Here is a 17,991-nt window from a genome sequence, read left to right as displayed (position 1 = left end):
CGACACGTTCTTATTATTTTTCTTCTGCCTTGCTGATGCACCGACACTGCATTCCATCGGAGCACTTCCATTATTATTTTATCTGCCTGAGCAGCACTTCAATCATACGGAGCTGCTTTCTATAATTATAATATAATGCGTGTCATCTGTGGTATTAAGCCTCTAAGAAAGGAAAACAAAACCCTCGTTAGCTAGCTCCACCAGCCATTGTGAGCTGCATGAACCATTAGCTGGTACCAACTGGAAAGATGGTTCAGCTCCTCAGATCTGAACGAAGCACTACATGGCATCTATATTATCAAGACGAATCACGAATCTGCATTAGCTTTTATTTACCGCAGGAGGCAAAAACATAAGGAATCGATCCACCAACATTTACATGGCACCCACGAACCCAAAAGAATGGAAAGAACCACCACCATACACTCGGTATCTATCATACGTAGAGACATCAGATCTACCCACAAAAAAGAAAAGAAAGCAGCACGGTAAACTACTACGTAGTACAATTCTAAATTCCCAGATATAATTGTGTTGCATCTTCTTCTTCCCCGTCAATCTCACCCACCTGAGACCTGAATCTTCTCCTTCTTCCCGTCGTATCTATGTGGATCCCGCGGACGCCGCCGCCAGATCCTGGTCTTGCTCCAAGCCAAAGAACACAAGATATGTAGCTTAATGCGCCATTGCCTGGCCGTACTGGAAGCTCTGGGTGTAGGCGAACTGCGGCGCGGGCTTGCAGTGCTGGCGCGCGGAGGAGGACGGGGGCAGCGAGGTGCCCCCGAGGCGCTGCGTGGTGGGCAGCGAGTGGTCGGACGCGACGAGGCGGCGGACCCCGGAGCGCACCTTGTAGAGGACGTGGGCCCAGGTGCCCCGGCTTTGGCGGCCGAGCGCGGCGGCCTCCTCCTCGTTCATCTCCAGATCGCCGGCGAAGCCGAGCTTCTTGGAGAGCAGCCAGCCGAGGCCCCAGTCCCACCAGCGCTTGAGCGGGCCGCCCGCGAACTCGGCGGCCAGCGACGGCGCCGACCGGGTGCGCCGGAACGCCCACTCGGCGGACGCGGAGGAGATGGGCTGGATCTTGCCGGAGAAGCTGGAGAGGCGCTTCCGCAGGCCCATGAGGTGGCTCTCCTCCCCCTTGCCGCCCCCGCCGCCCTGGAAGGTGGGCAGGTCGTCCCGCAGCGGCCTCGTCGGCAGGAACCGCGCCTTCTGGATGTTCTCCAGGATGGTGGCCATGGCGACACCAAGCGAGGAGGGAGGAGACGGCGGGGAGCTAGCTAGCAATGGCCTTCCGCTTCTCCCTTCTCCAGATCTCTTCTTGGCGCTCTGGGGAGGAGTTGGGGAGGAAGTCGTAGGACGCGCGTCTGGGCGTGTATATGTGGGTGGCGGGCTGGCGCCGCGGTGTGTGTCGAGTCGCGGCTGGACAGGCTGGCTGGCTGGCTTTTGGGCATCGGGGGCCACGAAGTGCAGTTGAAGGCTTCGTACACCGCCGGAGCGGAGGCTGATGCGTGTTGTTCCAGCCAGGGAGGCGACCGTGTTGGCTGGCAATGGAAGGCAAATGATGGGCGTCAGCTGCCGGTGCGGTTGTGCCTGCCTGTGCCGTGTGTACCACCTGGCAACCGCACCTGCTGCTCTGCTTTGACATCCACCACCACGTGGCGACCTGTCTGACTTTGTTCTCCATCGTGCTGGCCTAGGCCCTGGTACGTGGAACGCGAGAAAGTTTTTGTACTACTAGTTTGACAGTGCAGGAGATGAACGGGTCGTGTGTATGCCTTTGGGGCGGTAAAATGAGTGGACATTATCGTTGATGTTGTCCTCGGATCTATCAACCGGACACCTGGTTGCAGTTGCACTGCGCTGCGCTACTTTGAGATCATAATGAGAGGACGGCCCCGTTTGCACTTGTTGCTAGCTTCGCTAGAACCTTTGATGATCCTCTCTCAATGATGGATGGATGCTTCACATAAAAAATATAAAAAATACGAGAGGGGCTGCTCTATGTCCGTGCTTGATTAGTAGTAATAAGCAAAAGGATGCTCATGAGAACATGGGGGGTTGGATTAATCATCCAAATCGCCAGTCAGGTCGCCCACGAAACAATGCTCCTACCCCACAGAACAACCAACTGTTTCTTTCACACACAAAAAAAAATAGAACAACCAGCTATTTGTCACCTTCCGGCCACACTTCAACGTACCAGGCCTTTCCCACAAGGACAATTCTCCTTTTTTTTCTTCTCGTACGTAATAATAATATAGGGGCATCTCCAACCGTTGGCCTCCCAGGAGGGGCAAAAAATCGTTCCCTGGGGCGCACGGGCGCTAAACCGCGCACTGGGGGCGTGATGCCCCCCAGTCGCGGCCCCCCACGGGTTTTTAAAATGTTCAAATTCGGCGCAAACACAACGCAAACACGGGCGAGTTCGTTCAAATTTAAACGTATTTTACAAAAAAAAAACTACCGCCGGCTACCCCCGCCGTCACCCTCGCCGCCCGCCTCGCCGCCCGCGCACGTGGTTCTACATGCCGAGGAGGCTGTAGAACCGCGTGTAGTCCTCCTCGTCGTCGTCGTCGTCCCCGCCTACGCCTCCGCCGTCCCTGCTGCATCCCTCCCTCGGTTGGCGCGGTGGGTTGGACGGTCCGGGGGTGTCGTCGTCGTCGCTATCGAGGATGACGACACCGTCCTTGTCCTCGCGCCCACGTTTGCGGGCAGCGATCTCCTCCAGGGCCCGGCGCTGCCGGATCATCTCCTCGCGCAGGTAGTTGTCGCGCAACCACCGCATGGCGTCCTTGTCGGAGAAGCCGCGCCGGGCTATCTCCTCGTACTTCGGGGGGAGGCTGGACTCCACCTTGGGCTCGACGAGGGCGCCGGAGCTGCGGGTGCGCGCGCTGACAGGCGTGTCCTGGGGCTCCGGCTTGACGGGGCGGAGGTGGAGGCAGGGAGAGCCGCCGGAGCTGCGGGTACGCGCGCTGACAGGCGTGTCCTAGGGCTCCGGCTTGACGGGACGGAGGTGGAGGCAGGGAGAGCCGCCGGACGAGGAGGAGGACACCCCGGTCTCCATGCGCCTCGGCGTTCAGGAGCTTCCCCGGCGGCAGCGTGAGGACGACGGGGGAGCGGGGTACTCGAGGCGCGGCGTGTTGCCGCCCTCGATGTACTCGAGGACGGATTTCAATGTGCGCCCGGGCACGCCCCACCACCGACGCCGGCCGGCTGCGTTGAACCTGCCGGAGGGCACGACGCCGTTGGTGGCCTCGAGCTGCTCGCCGTGCCGGCGGCGGAAGTACGGCTCCCAAATTGGGCTGTCGGGGACGTAACGGGGCCTTTCCCTGATCGCACGCGGCAGGGACGAGCGGATGCGTGCGATCTCCGCACGCCGCGCCGCGTCGGTGGGTACCGGGGGCACCGGCACGCCGCCGGCGCTGATCCTCCACGCCCCGGGCACCCGCATGTCCGGCGGGACCGGGTACTCGGCCTCGAAAAGGAGGCGAGCCTCGTCCTCATGCAGATGACGGCGCCCGAATCCGTTCGCCGCCGCGCCGTCGCCTGGGAAACGCTCGACCATGCTTTCTCAACTGGTGACGGCGAGAGAAGGAAAGGGGAAGAAATGAGCGCGTCGTCGGTGGATGATCAGGGTGAGTCCCTCCGGCGCGCTTGCAGTCGGCTTTTATAGGCGGAGACGCCGCGTAGTAGGCTTGGCCGGCGCGTTACGCGTGGCGTGATTGCGTGGCGGCCGAGGTACGCGTCGCCCAGCCTTCACTGCGCCGCCCGTGAGGCACCAATGGAGGCTGACCGGCGCGGCAGCGCGCGACAGGTTTGGCATTGATTCGCCGCGGGAAACGAGTCGATGGGGACGACAAAGGTGCGAGAAGAAAGTAGAGTCGCTGACGCGGCGGGCCCACGGCTCTTCGCGCAAAAAACGATTCGCCCGACGCCCCCGAGCGACCCCAGCGCGCCGGGTTCAGGTTGGATCCGCCGGCGCCAATTTCGGCCCGAACCGGCAAAAACTGGGCTCTTGAAGACACGACTGGACCAATTTTTTGACATCGGTGAACGAAAACACGCTTAGGGACCTTCTTAGGGGCGCGGCTGGACATGCTCTAACAACGCGTGCCGCGTGCGTCTTCGCGAGCATCACCCGGAGGGACGGTGTAAAACCGAAAGCAATTCCAACGCCCGCCCTGAGCGTTTCAGCGCGTTTCACGCCGGAATCATGCGGCGGTGGCGTGCAATCCGACGCGGGAAAAAAGGTCGGAAGCCACCGGACACACACCGGTGTTGATGCTCCGGAGAGATGTGTGGCTCCGAAGAAGCGGGCACAGGAGCCGGACAGCGGACAGCGGCGGCGGTTCACAAGTCCAACTCCGATACGACGCCCGGGCCCGCCCGCCCCTACTGAACGACCACTGTTCTCTCGGTCTCGATCGTCGGTTGCTTCCTCCCGCCGACACCCACCTCCACCTGCGTGCGCTAAATGAGACGGCGAGGTAGGTTGGTTGGGCTGCCAGGTGGGTGGAGGAAGGAATCGCCCGAGTGGAGGGCGTGGAGGGGCGCAACTGCTGCAGCTCCTTTCTTCCTTTCTTCCCTCGTCCCAGCGGTTTGACTGAACCATCACGACGCTGTAATATACCTTTGATTTTTTTATTAGGGGTATATATAATATGAGTGCAATTTTTTGCTGGAGCCCGGTATTTTGAGCAGAATAATCGAAAATCGTACAATAAAAAAAACCTGTGGAATTATACGTTTTCCCACAATATAGTGGGAAATTTTTTTATAGGTCTGTGAATTTTCGTTTAAAAATATAGTGATTTACAAGCTAACAAAATCCCAGCCCAACAACAACAAAAAAGGGCCCACTTTCATTTACATATTTGTCTTTTTGTGTGTTGTTATGAGAATTTGCACCTCCGTGGTATACATGTATTGTGCATGCACAAATTTCCCACAATTTTTTCGTCGTGTACTACAAATACGGTACTTGAATACCGGTCTCCCTGGGTCCGCCCTCCATTAGGCATTTTCGTGTATAAATAAATATGCCTTTGTTCCGGGTAGGTAGCGCCGTAGTGGTAGCTCCAAGCAAAACAAAGCAGGGACAAATCAGGGACAGCAACAATAACCTAGTTCCTGCTACGTACCGACTCTAGTACGTAAGAAAAACGAGCTGTGTCTAGCCCCCACATATTAAACAGTTCAGTGTGTAGTCCTACTACTACCGTCCTGTTTGGATACTCTAACACAGTTAGAGTTAGAGTTATTTTCTAACCCACTCTTAACCCAAATAAGCACCTCTCCACCACGATAGTTAGATTAAATGAAACTAACCTACTCTAATCCTTCCTGTTTGGATACTTTTGCGTTATTTGAGCCTCCAACTAACCCAAACTAGCTCTAACCTCATGATACAAACAGGGCCTACATCGGTGAAAGCTTTAGAATTTGTGTCGGTTGAGCGGTCACATTTGGCCTGACAGACCGACAGTGATTGTTACAACCTCTCAAAACAAATGACATTTGATACTTGAGGGTCACAGGCACGACCCGACCGACCATGTGTCCATGTGCGGCAACCTCCGGTTCAATGCCAAACTCGAGTAAAACATGGCAAGGCGACGGACATGCACGCCTGATAGAGTACAGTACATTACAGAAACCTCAGGGTGGGCATTTTACACAGCACCGGGGTTTACAACCGCTGGGGAATTTCTACTGGAATCCATTGTTACTGAATTCCCAGAGAGTAGGTGAAGCACAACACACAAATCACGCTCCCGCTCCCGCTCTCGCTCTCTTGAGCAGAAACCGGAGGGAAAAGAACCCCAGGGCAAAGGTCTGCCAAAACCACCCCGTCGCGTTCCTCGGGTCGACCTTCTTCGCCAGGAACCAGGCGTAGACGCCTTCGCCCGCGTGCGCCGCGATCGCAGCCACAAAGACTATCCGGATCGCCAGCACCGAGCGGAAAACGAAGAGATGGATGGCGAGCACCCATTTGAGCGGACCGACGGGTGGAAGGAAAGCGGCGGAGAACACAGCCAGCATCCCGATTATTACTGCAACCCAGGTGAATATCGTCGGGCCATCGAGCTCTCTCCTCTTTCGCTCTTGCCAATAGGAGATCGTTGCGGCCAGGCCTTCCTGTGGACTCGTCACAGGCACGTAGCCGAGTTCCTCTTTAGCTTTCAGATATGAAAAGTAATGTGTAACACCTACCTGTCAATATGAACTACCAGCATTAGTTTATGATCCCTGTATACAGGCAATGATTTGTTGCCACACATCAGTCACTTGTCAATAGTAATATTATATTATAGCAAGTCTACTTGCCTAGTAGTAAAGCATAAGTAGTCAGTACAGAACTACAGATATCCCTTGAAAATGATAATTTTCAAAATATTGTTAGCTCTGATTACTGCAGACCTGTCGTGGCTATATTAGGTGGAATAGGTTCAAGCTCATAGAAAACCAAAGAAAAAAAAGGATCTATAGTTATTCATGCCTCAGCATGATGAACACGGTTGCCATATGAAGATAGTATAAAAAATTATGATCAAAATATATCCACCTTGCACAAAAAACAGAAATATAGTGTTCCTTAAGGGACAAGCACTAGGGCAACAGAGATATCTAGTGTAACTCGACCAATAGACTTACCTTGTATACTTCAGCAGGAAGAATAAGAGGCTGAGGAATCCATTTACTATCTAACCATGGATAGAGTAGTGTGGACATGAACAAAATGATTCTTGAAATTGCGAGGGCAACAGAGGTATCTAGTGTAACTCGAGGAACAGCATAGCCCAAACTTCGAAATAAGGGACTGATGATAAAATCGAAACTATTAATAGGCGCTCCTGAAAAGAAAAGAAAAACCAATAAGGCAATGCCATATTTATCTTGAAGTACAATCAGTTACTTCTAGTCAAAATACCAATTCTTTATTTAAGGTTGTGGGTATATTGAACGTAAACAAAGCTAAAATAACAGTAAAACATCAGGTACATGCTACAATTAAGTTTGTACTGTAATAGTTAAGCTTTGAACTCGGAAGGAAAAGTAGCAAAATACTTCCTCCGTCCCAAAATAAGTGACTCAACTTTATACTAACTTTGTACTAAAGTTAATACAAAGTTGAGTCACTTATTTTGGGACGGAGGGAGTAGTACTTTCAGGCCTATGCAATGTAGTGCCATCTGAAAATTTCTGAAGCGCTTTTAGCAGATGAGTTACGTGCTTTTTCCCCCCTTCTTGAGGAAAGGTTTGCCCCCGATTTTTAATTAAAAGAAACCAGATACTACAAGGTTCACAGCTAAAACACGCACATCACTACACAACGTTCCCAGATTCTGGTAACAAAACAGCCACCGAACAAGTTATGTGGCAGTGCAACAAGTAGAATAATATACATCCTTATGTTATGGCCGGCCGGCTTAGGCCCGCAAGTTATCTTAGTTTTTATTTTCAGATTAGGCAAGTTATCTTAGGCAAGTTATCTTAGGTTGATTCTTCTACAAGTTATCTAGGATATAAATATAGGTTGTAAGGCTCTTTTTGAAGGCAAGCAATAAGAAGAATATTATCTCCTATTGCCCGGCTCCCTGAGGAGCCGGAACCCTAGCCGCCAACAGCCCTAGCCACCGCCCTTCTCCTAGCCGCGACGGCGCCCTGCCGCCGGCGCGCCCGATCCTCGCCACGTCTCCCTCCATCCTTCCCTTACCACCTACGCCCTAGACCTGGTAGAGTACTTGATCCTATCAATTTGGTATCAGGTAACCGGGTTTCGACCATGTCTCCGCCAATTCCACCGCCACCACCACCGCTGCCCGCCAACTCCTCCACCACCGCCGCCTCTGCGCCGGGCGTCACGGCCTCGCTCTCGGCGGGCACCACTGCGTCTCTCAGCGCCGGTCCTAACGGCACCCGGCACCACGCCGGGCCAAGGGCAGCCACAGGCCCCCGTCCAACACTCGCCGCCGCCATCACCTCCCCCGCAGCCGCAACAGTTCACGCCGGAGGCCATGGCGGGCGTCCTCAACGACCTCGTCACCGCGGTTCAAGGGATCCGCCTCTACCTGGCAGGTCCGTACGGGCCGCCCCCACCACTCCATCCAGCCATGGCCGCGGGTCAGCAGGCGCTTCCGTGGTACTCGGCACCGGGGGCCATCACTGGACTCCATCCAGCCATGGCCGCAGGTCAGCAGGCGCTTCCATGGTACTCGGCACCGGGGGCCATCACCGGAGGCTACCCGGCGCTCCCCGCCCCAGCGGCCGCACCGCCGCCTTGGGCGCAGTGGCCGCCGCAGATCGCGCCGTCAGCCCCGCCACTTCTCGCCACCACGGGGCCGCAGTGGCCCACTTGGACCGCGCCGGCCGCGCCGTCCTCCGTCGCGCCCTACCTTCCAGCGGCCTCGGAGCAGGGTCCTCCACCGGCCCTGCCCAGCCCTAACCTGGGCACCGGCGCCTCGGAGCAGGGCCAGACCCAGCAGCTTCTTCTGGCGTCACCGCCGGCCCCCACGCCGCAGGCGCCGGTGCAGCTCCACCAGGCGCCGCCGCCATCGACAGTACCACCACTCGCGCCTAGGGCTACGGGTCGGCCCCTGCACCAGGTGCAGTTTCCACCGTCACCATCGCCGATCCCCGCTTGGGCGACCGGCTCGTCTTCGGGGCCGGTCTACTCCACGGCGCCGGAACACCCGACGCCCTCCCTGCGGTTTGATCACCCCTCCAGCTCGGCGAACTACGCCCCGGCGCTTCCCGACCCAGCATACGCACTGGCGGCGACTACGGCCGCCCCCGGGCACGGCGGGCCGACACCCCCTCGCTTCGCCAAACTGGACTTCGCCACCTACGAGGGCACGGAGGACCCCCTCAACTGGCTCAACCAGTGCGAGCAGTTCTTTCGAGGGCAGCGGACGCTCGCTTCGGATCGCACCTGGCTCGTCCTATCATCTTCGAGGCGCAGCGCAGACCTGGTACTACGCCCTCGAGCAGGACGAGGGCGGCATGCCACCATGGGAGCGCTTCCGGGAGCTCTGTCTCCTCCGGTTCGGGCCTCCTATCCGCGGGAGCCGACTGGCGGCCCTCGGCCGCTTACCTTTCACATCCACGGTGCAGGACTACGCCGACCGCTTCCAGGCCCTGGCGTGCCACGCGCCGGGCGTCTCCGCCACTCAGCGCGCCGAGTTATTGGTGGGCGGTCTACCGGACCATATCCGCGTGGACGTGGAGCTTCGGGGACCCCAGGATCTCCAGTCGGCCATGTATTACGCCCGCGCGTTCGAGCGCCGCGCGGTGGCCATCCAGCAGGAATCACCGTCCCAGACTGCTGGGTCGCTACCCGGACCGGATTCCGCGCAGGGTCGGCCTGTGCAGGCTTCTGCGGCACCCCACGCCGCGACCGCGGGGCGCCCGTTCCGCCGGCTCACCCCAGCTGAGATACTCAAGCGTCGCCGCCAAGGGTTGTGCTTCAACTGCGACGAACCCTACAAGCCCGGCCACGCCTGCCCGCGACTCTTCTACCTGGAGGTGGCAGACTACATTCCGGAGGACGCCGTCGCCGCTGACCTGGCCGCCCCAGATGTCGAGAAGGTGTTTGACGCTGGTTGATTACCTCAAAGAGTTCAAGCAAGCGCTTCCCCACCTTACAGCTCGAGGACGAGCTGTTTGTGCAGGCGGGGAGAAGTGTTATGGCCGGCCGGCTTAGGCTCGCAAGTTATCTTAGTTTTTATTTTCAGATTAGGCAAGTTATCTTAGGCAAGTTATCTTAGGTTGATTCTTCTACAAGTTATCTAGGATATAAATATAGGTTGTAAGGCTCTTTTTGAAGGCAAGCAATAAGAAGAATATTATCTCCTATTGCCCGGCTCCCTGAGGAGCCGGAACCCTAGCCGCCAACAGCCCTAGCCACCGCCCTTCTCCTAGCCGCGCCGGCGCCCTGCCGCCGGCGCGCCCGATCCTCGCCACGTCTCCCTCCATCCTTCCCTTACCACCTACGCCCTAGACCTGGTAGAGTACTTGATCCTATCACCTTAACAGTGGCACTATTGCGAAGATCAAGGGATGAAATCACTGATATTCTTTAAGTAGTTCTATTAGAGTAACCAACTAAACATGTTACATGTACGATTAGTTGAAAGTTGAAACCACAAAGGTTGCACTGATATGCAGAAGATAGTACTCCCTCCGATCCATATTACTTGTCGCTGGTTTAGTTCGAAGGGAGTATTAAAATTCAGAACATAGTACCATGACTATAAAGTTATAACTCAGAAACTGTATATAATGCTAATAATACTAGGACAGGAGCAGAGACCATGCAGGCACGTCTTAAATATTCAGAACATAGTACCATGAGTATGAGTTTATAAGTCAGTAACAATGTATAAAGTCAATAAATAATAATGCCAGGACAGGAGCAGAAAACATGCGGGCTAACAAGGATTACCATCACATATGAAGTATGCTTGACCAGCTGCTACAGGAGTTCCCTTCCTGCCAGGAATGTCATCTAAAAGGCCCATACTTGCCAATATCAGTGCAAGAACAAGATTATCAGCATAGACCCAATCTGTCTTCACATTTGGAGCCCCAATCCTGAAAGATGCTAATCCCAATTTTCCAAGAGACAGGATTCTTGGAAGATGACGCTCTTCACCTGGACCATAGATAGCAGCCGGGCGTATTGCACATGTATAAAGACGGGTACCTTTATTACTCCTGTAGGCAAACATCAGATCAGTATGACACTAAGACAGCCTGCATGGTGTCAAGTACTACCTACCAAAAATGCCAATCTGAGTTCAAAACAAACCAAATATTTGTTTTGAACAAATATGGTTGTACTAGAGAATAAACCCATCATCACTAGAATCATGATATCATATACATGGCATCGTTGCAGAGGCAGACAAATACGAATCATGACGAAAAAAGAAGTTATACTTACTTAGCTTGCCGACCATTGCTCTTCAGCACCAACTGTTCAGCTATCGATTTGCTACGCCCATAAGCATCAACGTGGTCTTCGATGGGAAAATAAGGCAACGTCTCACTGCCATTGACAATTGGCTTTCCCCCAAACACCACATTGTATGTGCTTACATACACAAGCCTTCTGACACCATGCTCATGGCAAGCATCCAGTACATTGCACGTCCCGTTTATATTGATCTCATCTGTTCGTCCTGCCTGTACCATTTCTTTCCCTGACATGCCATATGAAGCAAGGTGGAAGACACAGTCCACGTTGCGGAAGACCTTCTCCACATCCTCCTTCTTCCGAACATCCCCTGCAACACAAAGTAATCCAGCAGATACTTTATAATTCAGCGTACATCTGGCGTTGATAGACAATTCAAGCCATGATGGTATAATAGATACTGTTAGAGTTACTATTTCAAGAAGTAAGCATGCAAGAACCCTCTCTACTTGAAGCAAAACAAACACACCAAGGAGTACTGATGTAAAATCTCCGACACATTTGCAGATGAATTCAGAGCAGTACAGTTAGGCAATTCAAGGCACGATGGTCTAATTGATACTGTAAGTGTTGCTATTTTAAGAAGTAACCATGCAAGAGCGCTCTCTACTTGAAGCCGAACAAACACACCGAAGAGTACTGACGGTAAAATCTCCGTGGAACAGACACTAAATTTGCAGCTTGATTCAGTGGTAGAACTATATCCTAGTAAGAAAGAGTAGCAGCATAATGTATCATAGTCTGGAAAGCAATTGTGTCAAAGATGTGCGTCTAAGAGCAACCTGTCTGGTACATGAACTCCATTAGACGGGGACATTTACACTGAAGCAAAAACCACAGTAATTTGAGCGAGCGAGGGAGAGGGCAACCTTGGAAGAAGCGGACGCCGGCGTCGAGGAGCTGCTGGGACCAGGAGGAGGAGGCGCGCAGGTCGAGGGAGCGGACCTCCAGGGCGCCGCGGCGGATCAGCTCCAAGCAGAGGGCGGCGCCGACGAAGCCCTGCCCGCCGGTCACCGCGAACCGCACGCCCTCGATCCCCTCGTTCTCGCTCAGATGCATCTCGGCTCGGCTGCAGGTTCGGGCGTGGGGGTTGCGGGGCGGAGATAACAAGGCGGAGCAGGATCCGGCGCCGCCGACGATCTTGTTGCCGCTTTAAATTCTTGGTTGCCTCCCTGTGGGCAGAGCTGCCTGGCCAAGGCACAGGCAGGCAGGTTTGTAAATTTTGCAGATCAACAGCTAATTACTACACTCAAATGCCCTTGGGAGGATTGGAGTATTTTTTTTTAGCATGGTTTTGTGTGTACATACGCGATATTACAGGTTGTACTTTTCATTATAAAAATTGTCCTTTTTTCACTAAAGAAATTGTACTTTTCAATATCAACTTGTACATAGAAAAGTCTATGTCGATTTAGCAGTGAGTGGACCCAGAATAAACATGAGGTTGAGATTCTTCTGATTTGTTAGATTTTTCATATTTACTGTTAGTCTAGAATGAGATGGTTCTCGGCCTTCTGCTATTCACTTTGACTATTGACTCGTTAGGCGTGCTTTGCTGCACCGTTGTTGTTATTGGGTTTTCATAATTTTTCTCACTCTCTCTGGCTTAAAATATAAGGTGTATTAGTTTTTTGAAAAGTCAAACATATTTAAGGTTGACCAAATTTATAGAGAAATATATTAATATCCATAATATTAAATTTGTATCATTAGATTCATCATTAAATGCATTTTATATTTTATTTAGTTTGTATTATGGATGTCGATTTTTTTGGATGTCAATTGATTTGAAAAATCCTTGACATGGTCAAAATCATGAACTAAATCAAAAATTAAATACCTCAATCGAGTGGGGTATAGTGGAGTAAAAGAATTGAATGAGAGAACTCCTAGAGAAAAATAAAATTGTTAGCCCAGCCAAAATCGGGTTACCCAATTCTAAATTGAATGCCTTAATTGGGAGCATAGTGTATTTATAGATTTTGATTTCGATTATGACATTAATTGACATCGAGGGAGCATAATGTCGATGAAAAATGAGCCGGTCATTTATGAATTACCGATTTCATAGCACTCTGATAGAAATGATACCATGTACATGTTCTCGATAGTCCTCAAATGGGCCTCAAAATCCCCATCCCCTTCAAAACCCTATCTAACCCCAAATCATGAGTTTTATCTTCCGTCGTTATCCTAAATCCCACCCCGCCATCCACCAATCTCGTTGCCATGGTGCGTTGCAGAGTTCTTCGTTGCAAAGGCCATCCACAATCGATGGTCCCGTGGTGACGCATGGAGTACTATACCGTTAGCACATCCTTGCCATCATATGTCGTGTCCGTGTTGCGCCCCATTGTGTTCCTCCCGTTGTCGACACCCTCCTCCGACTATGGGTTGGATGGCAATGAGACAGAGGCACTAATATGACGACATCCTGCTACCTCTGAGCCCAAGACGTGGGAAGAGGACGACCGTGCACTAGAGATGGAGCGGAGACGGAGCTCAAGGCGCACATCGTCGTTGAGGTGCAACTCATCGCGGGAATGCGCAGACAAGGATGTGGTTGTCGTTATCTATGTCGGTGCCTAGACCCTTAAGGAGCACCTTGCCACCAAGGGCTTCATCGAAGTCGCACGCTGCTGACATCCGAACTGCATACAAGACCAAGCAACAAGAGTGGGCAGAGTTCTATGCCTACCTCGATGTTGACTCCTCCTCCTACGTTAACAAGGGTGCGCCGAAGGGCACCCATGATGCCAAGGCGTTGGGACCCAACAAGGGGCCTAGCCCATCGTCATCTCCTCTGATGACAAGAAGTAGATCGTCTTAGGTTAATTATGTTATGGGTATGTCTAGAGCACATCTAGATGTGCCCTACCTATTGCACATACAAGTGACTCAATCAAACATAAAAAAATACACACACAAATCTCCGCGTAAAATCAGTGACATAAGGCTTAGATGTGCAATACTTAGGGCACTTCTAGATGATGTGCTCTACCAAAACCATTAAGTCATAATTTAAAGTAATTAAGTTGTAGTTTATTTTAATTAAGCATTGCTTAGTTCAATTTGTGGGTGATGTATAATTATGCACCACTGATGAAAATCATGTTTGAATGGGCAAAGTTTGTGAATTGTTTGTTTGGGTAGTAATTTTTAGGGGAATGACTAGGTGCTTGAAAATGTAGGTCACCAACAAAAATGGAGAAGTTCAGTTTAGGAAGGTGGCTTGAAGAGTTAAAATATGGGAGAGGATGGAAATGTTGTGACCTCAAGAGGCATGTACGATAATCCACCGTTAAGATCATCCACAACGCCAAGAAGAGATGATGTCGAGAAAGGGAAGAGGGGCGATACCGAGGGTCTAAGAATTAGGTTCACAGAACGACAAGGGGTGTCCTATGGAGCTTCACCTGGTATATTTATAGCATTGGAAAAGGTCATAATAAAGTTCACGAAACCAATAGTGACATACAACTTGTTGCCAAAGGGGATGAGTGGTACATGAGAATAGACATCAGTCGTTACTGGTCTTCGGAGGATCTATTTGAACCCGGTTTTTGTTCGTCTTCGCTCGTGTGGTTATAGGTTTGATCCTTCTGATCTATGACACTCTTCATCGGCGATGGTTGTTGATATGGTGCGCCGGTCCTTTAAGGTTTTAGCATGAGGACTTTCCGGCTGTCTACAACAACAATCTGCCCAGCTCCGGTTAGATAGGGGCGATAACGGCGACATGCCTTTAGCTCGCTCCAATGCTTGTAATCGCTGCTAAGTGGTCCATGGATCTGTTTTAATTTTTATTACATCTAGTGTTTTCGTACTGCCATGATTGATTGTGAATAGATCGAACATTTTTCTCAAAGAAAGAAAATGAATCATTTTTTTTCGAGAAGGAGGATGATCCCCGGCCTTTGCATGTGGGATATGCATGCATCTATTTTATTAATTATTCATAAAGATCTTACAAAGTAGTACATCAAGTAGTCTGAAGCCACCGTGTTAACAACATCTGTCACTATTTCTATCCACTTGATAAAGCGGTGCCAATAATCTAAGCCTAATACCAAACAGAAGAAAAGAAATAATGCATGTGATAAAGACTAGACTCGTTCCCTTGATAACTTGGCAGTGATTGGAAAATCGTAGTATGTCCGTCAAATTGTATAGATGCCACAAAAATGAGTTACAAATGCAAGCTGCTCCTTTCATATCTCCTTCTGCATCACTCTAAGAAACGTTGTAGCATGCGAGCTATGTCTAGGCTCCAGTCCAGGATGACCCGAAGATGATCGATGTGCTCGTATTTTTGTAATTCTCTTCAATTCATGACAAAAAATAACATATTTTTTTGCAGTACCTATGTCTTGGGCTGCTCGGCTCAATACCTCAGCAATTACCATGCAAGTAGTCGTATGTAAAAAACAAAAAAAACAAGGTCCTACCGAGACTTGAACTCGGGTTACTGGATTCAGAGTCCAATGTCCTAACCACTAGACCATAGGACCTTTGGTGATTAGTTAAGACGAATTGCCTTTTTATTCTCTTTACATTCTTGTTCTACTCGCCCCCTCCTGCGCTGGACGGCCCGGGACTTGCCAGTTGCGAGAGGTTGGTCTCTGTCACACATGTAGGAGTATGTCTGGATCCGACAGGCTCAATCGACATTGCCCCGTCCCCTTTCCCCACTGTGTTTGCCGAAAATAGAAGAGCAATACAACAACTGAACTGAACTGCCGACGAACAACCAGATTTTCTCACCGGAGCCAAATATTTTACAGACCGCCTAACTTGTTTGACTGCTGATGCTTCGTGTTCGAGAGAAATAAAAAGGGGATGCTGCATCCACGTGCTAGCACTTGGAACGAACTATGAACGAATGAGTTTCAGAGACACCTTATGCCGCCGACAAAATCAGGCCCCCCACCCCCAGCCCGTGCCGTTGTTCTTGGTAGGGTACGAGGCGATCCTGTAGATGTCGCAGACGCCCTCGGGCCTCCCGGTGCCCCTCTTGATCCTGAAGTAGCCTTGCTCGCCCCAGCCCCCGCCCCACGAGTTCTTCATGATGATGTAGTCCTGGCCGTTGGATGAGCCGTATCCGACGGCCGTCAGCGCGTGGTCCAGCTGAGTGCCACAGGTTCCTTCAAACACCCCCTGCAGCCAAGCCACACGCACACAAAAACAGATAAGATAATTACCAGGGTAAATAACACGATCATTTTGTATCATCTGCTCTATTATCATGGTAGATAAGGTAACACTTGATCATTTTGTTTACCCCTTTGTAGAACTGGAAGTCTCTGCTCCCTGCGGCGATGCCCACGCTGACGGGCTGGTGCGCCAGCGCCTTGAGCAGGCTCAGCTCGCTGTTCTCCGGCACGTCCTCGTAGCCGCTTATGGTGACGACCTTGGAGTGGGGCTAAGTACGAGATCAGATCAAAGTAATCAATGTCCATCAGATTAGAGTAACAAAATTCCTTTGCAGCTGAAATTCATCTGAAGAGTTCGTTAGCTTGTTGTTGTTCCCTGTGCCAAGTGCCAACCTGATTCTCCTTGCAGTCGCCCTCCTCCATGAGGTAGGGGTAGTCGGCGTCGGTGTGGATCCCCTGGTTCCCCACAATGTAGGCGTAGGCGAAGTCCATGAGGCCCCCTCCGCAGCCGTGGTCGAAGGTGCTGTCGCAGTCCATCAGCTCCTGCTCCGACAGCGACTCCAGCTTGCCCGTCACGATCTGGTTTATCCCTTCCACCGCCGCCACCGTCGAGAAGGCCCAGCAGCTTCCTGCAACACAATTTCACACACATGGCGCGCAATGCGCTAACTGAAATCCTGATATGGGTCATGGACGTGCAATGCAATGTTCAGAGATCGCCTTGTCTCCTTACCGCATTTCCCCTGGTTCTTGACCGGCGTGACCGCCCCCTTCTTCCTCCAGTCCACCTCCCGGGTCAGGTCCACGGCGGCCTCGTACCGGAACGCCGTCGTCGGAGCGCGCGGCCGCCCGCCGGCGCTCAGCCCTAGGTAGCCGGCCTTGAACTCCTCGTGGGCGACGTCGGCGAACTGGTTCAGGCCCAGCCAGTAGCTCCCGTTCCTCCTGTTGGTCTCCACGATGTGCTTCAGGTTCTGCCGGAACACCTCGTACCTCCGCACCTTCTCCTTCGGGGTCACGTACACCCTGCTGTGCTTCACCGACCACGAGCTGAAGAGGTCGAGGATCCTGCTCGGCAGCGCGACGTCCTCCTGCGAGTACCCGACGACCGAGGGGTCATGGTGGGTGGCGCTCGAGGAAGAGCAACAACACGCTGCGAAAACTATCAGCAGGAAGAACACTGTTGATAGCTCTGAATCCATGGCGACGGATTAATCAGCACTTCTTCTTGTCATGGAACTGCCGGAAACAAATGGACACCTTTATATATACTGATCGATCGCTAGCTAGCCATGCATGTTTCTTGCAAGCAAGCGATTCATCCCACCTCACCTGATATGGCCCTTGTGGCTGAAGATTTATGAGGAGGAAGATGCAGTTGTAGCCTTGCAGGTATGCTCTTCCTTGCTCATGTTTAAATCTTTGGTTTAGGTAGCATATGCATTGGAAATTTAGAATAGTGAGTAGCCGATGCTTGCAGCCTTGCGCACCGACCGGCTGGAGGTAACTTGTTCGGCCGGACCAAGCAGCTAGCTGCAGAATGGTTATTCACAAGGATGGACAAGTATCTTTTGCTCATCTGCTTAAGTCTTCACCAAACGGGCGTACCTCATGCCATTCTATAATGTGATGGTATCAAACTACTTGCTATGTGTTTTTTTTTCATGTTCGAGTTTGGTGCGCATGTCCATTGGCTTGCAGAATATATAGCAAAATATCAGGTGAAATTTTGAAGGGCTTGGACCTAAATGTGCCCATTCTTGACAAAAGGGGCACCAGTTTTTTATTTTAGGGTGTGGCTAGACCTTAGTTGACTGAGACTTAACCAAGTCTCATTCAAATGACACAACATTCCAAAAAGAAGAA

At 51.8% G+C, this 17,991-nt stretch overlaps 3 protein-coding genes and 1 non-coding gene across 5 annotated transcripts; all 4 read right to left on the bottom strand.

Moving 5' to 3' along the window:
- Positions 1–306: 306 nt before the first annotated feature.
- LOC125514353 lies at positions 307–1,516 on the bottom strand. The gene has a single exon (XM_048679664.1). The coding sequence runs from the start codon at positions 1,231–1,233 to the stop codon at positions 676–678; it is 558 nt and encodes a 185-aa protein (XP_048535621.1). The 5' UTR covers positions 1,234–1,516; the 3' UTR covers positions 307–675.
- Positions 1,517–5,577: 4,061 nt separating this feature from the next.
- Positions 5,578–12,239, bottom strand: LOC125514352 (short-chain dehydrogenase/reductase family 42E member 1). The gene is made up of 5 exons (XM_048679663.1): positions 11,845–12,239; positions 10,943–11,285; positions 10,442–10,713; positions 6,652–6,851; positions 5,578–6,210 (listed from the first exon to the last, which is right to left on the bottom strand). Exons 1-5 carry the CDS (start codon positions 12,032–12,034, stop codon positions 5,764–5,766), a joined length of 1,452 nt encoding a protein of 483 aa, XP_048535620.1. The 5' UTR covers positions 12,035–12,239; the 3' UTR covers positions 5,578–5,763.
- A 3,175-nt stretch (positions 12,240–15,414) lies between these two features.
- On the bottom strand, positions 15,415–15,486 carry TRNAQ-CUG. The gene has a single exon. It is a non-coding gene; the product is annotated as a tRNA-Gln (tRNA).
- Positions 15,487–15,507: 21 nt separating this feature from the next.
- On the bottom strand, positions 15,508–17,660 carry LOC125514351 (cysteine protease XCP1-like). 2 transcript variants are annotated; one of them, XM_048679661.1, is made up of 5 exons: positions 17,458–17,660; positions 16,862–17,364; positions 16,522–16,757; positions 16,257–16,397; positions 15,508–16,132 (listed from the first exon to the last, which is right to left on the bottom strand). In XM_048679661.1, exons 2-5 carry the CDS (start codon positions 17,325–17,327, stop codon positions 15,893–15,895), a joined length of 1,083 nt encoding a protein of 360 aa, XP_048535618.1. In that variant the 5' UTR covers positions 17,328–17,364; positions 17,458–17,660; the 3' UTR covers positions 15,508–15,892. The 2 variants fall into 2 exon arrangements, with proteins under 2 accessions (XP_048535618.1, XP_048535619.1); XM_048679662.1 differs by having other exon boundaries at positions 16,862–17,458.
- Between the last annotated feature and the right edge of the window lie 331 nt (positions 17,661–17,991).

Source organism: Triticum urartu, chromosome 6 (genome assembly GCF_003073215.2).
Source record: "Triticum urartu cultivar G1812 chromosome 6, Tu2.1, whole genome shotgun sequence".
Classification (NCBI taxonomy): Eukaryota; Viridiplantae; Streptophyta; class Magnoliopsida; order Poales; family Poaceae; genus Triticum; species Triticum urartu.
This window is presented reverse-complemented; position numbering and strand designations above follow the sequence as displayed.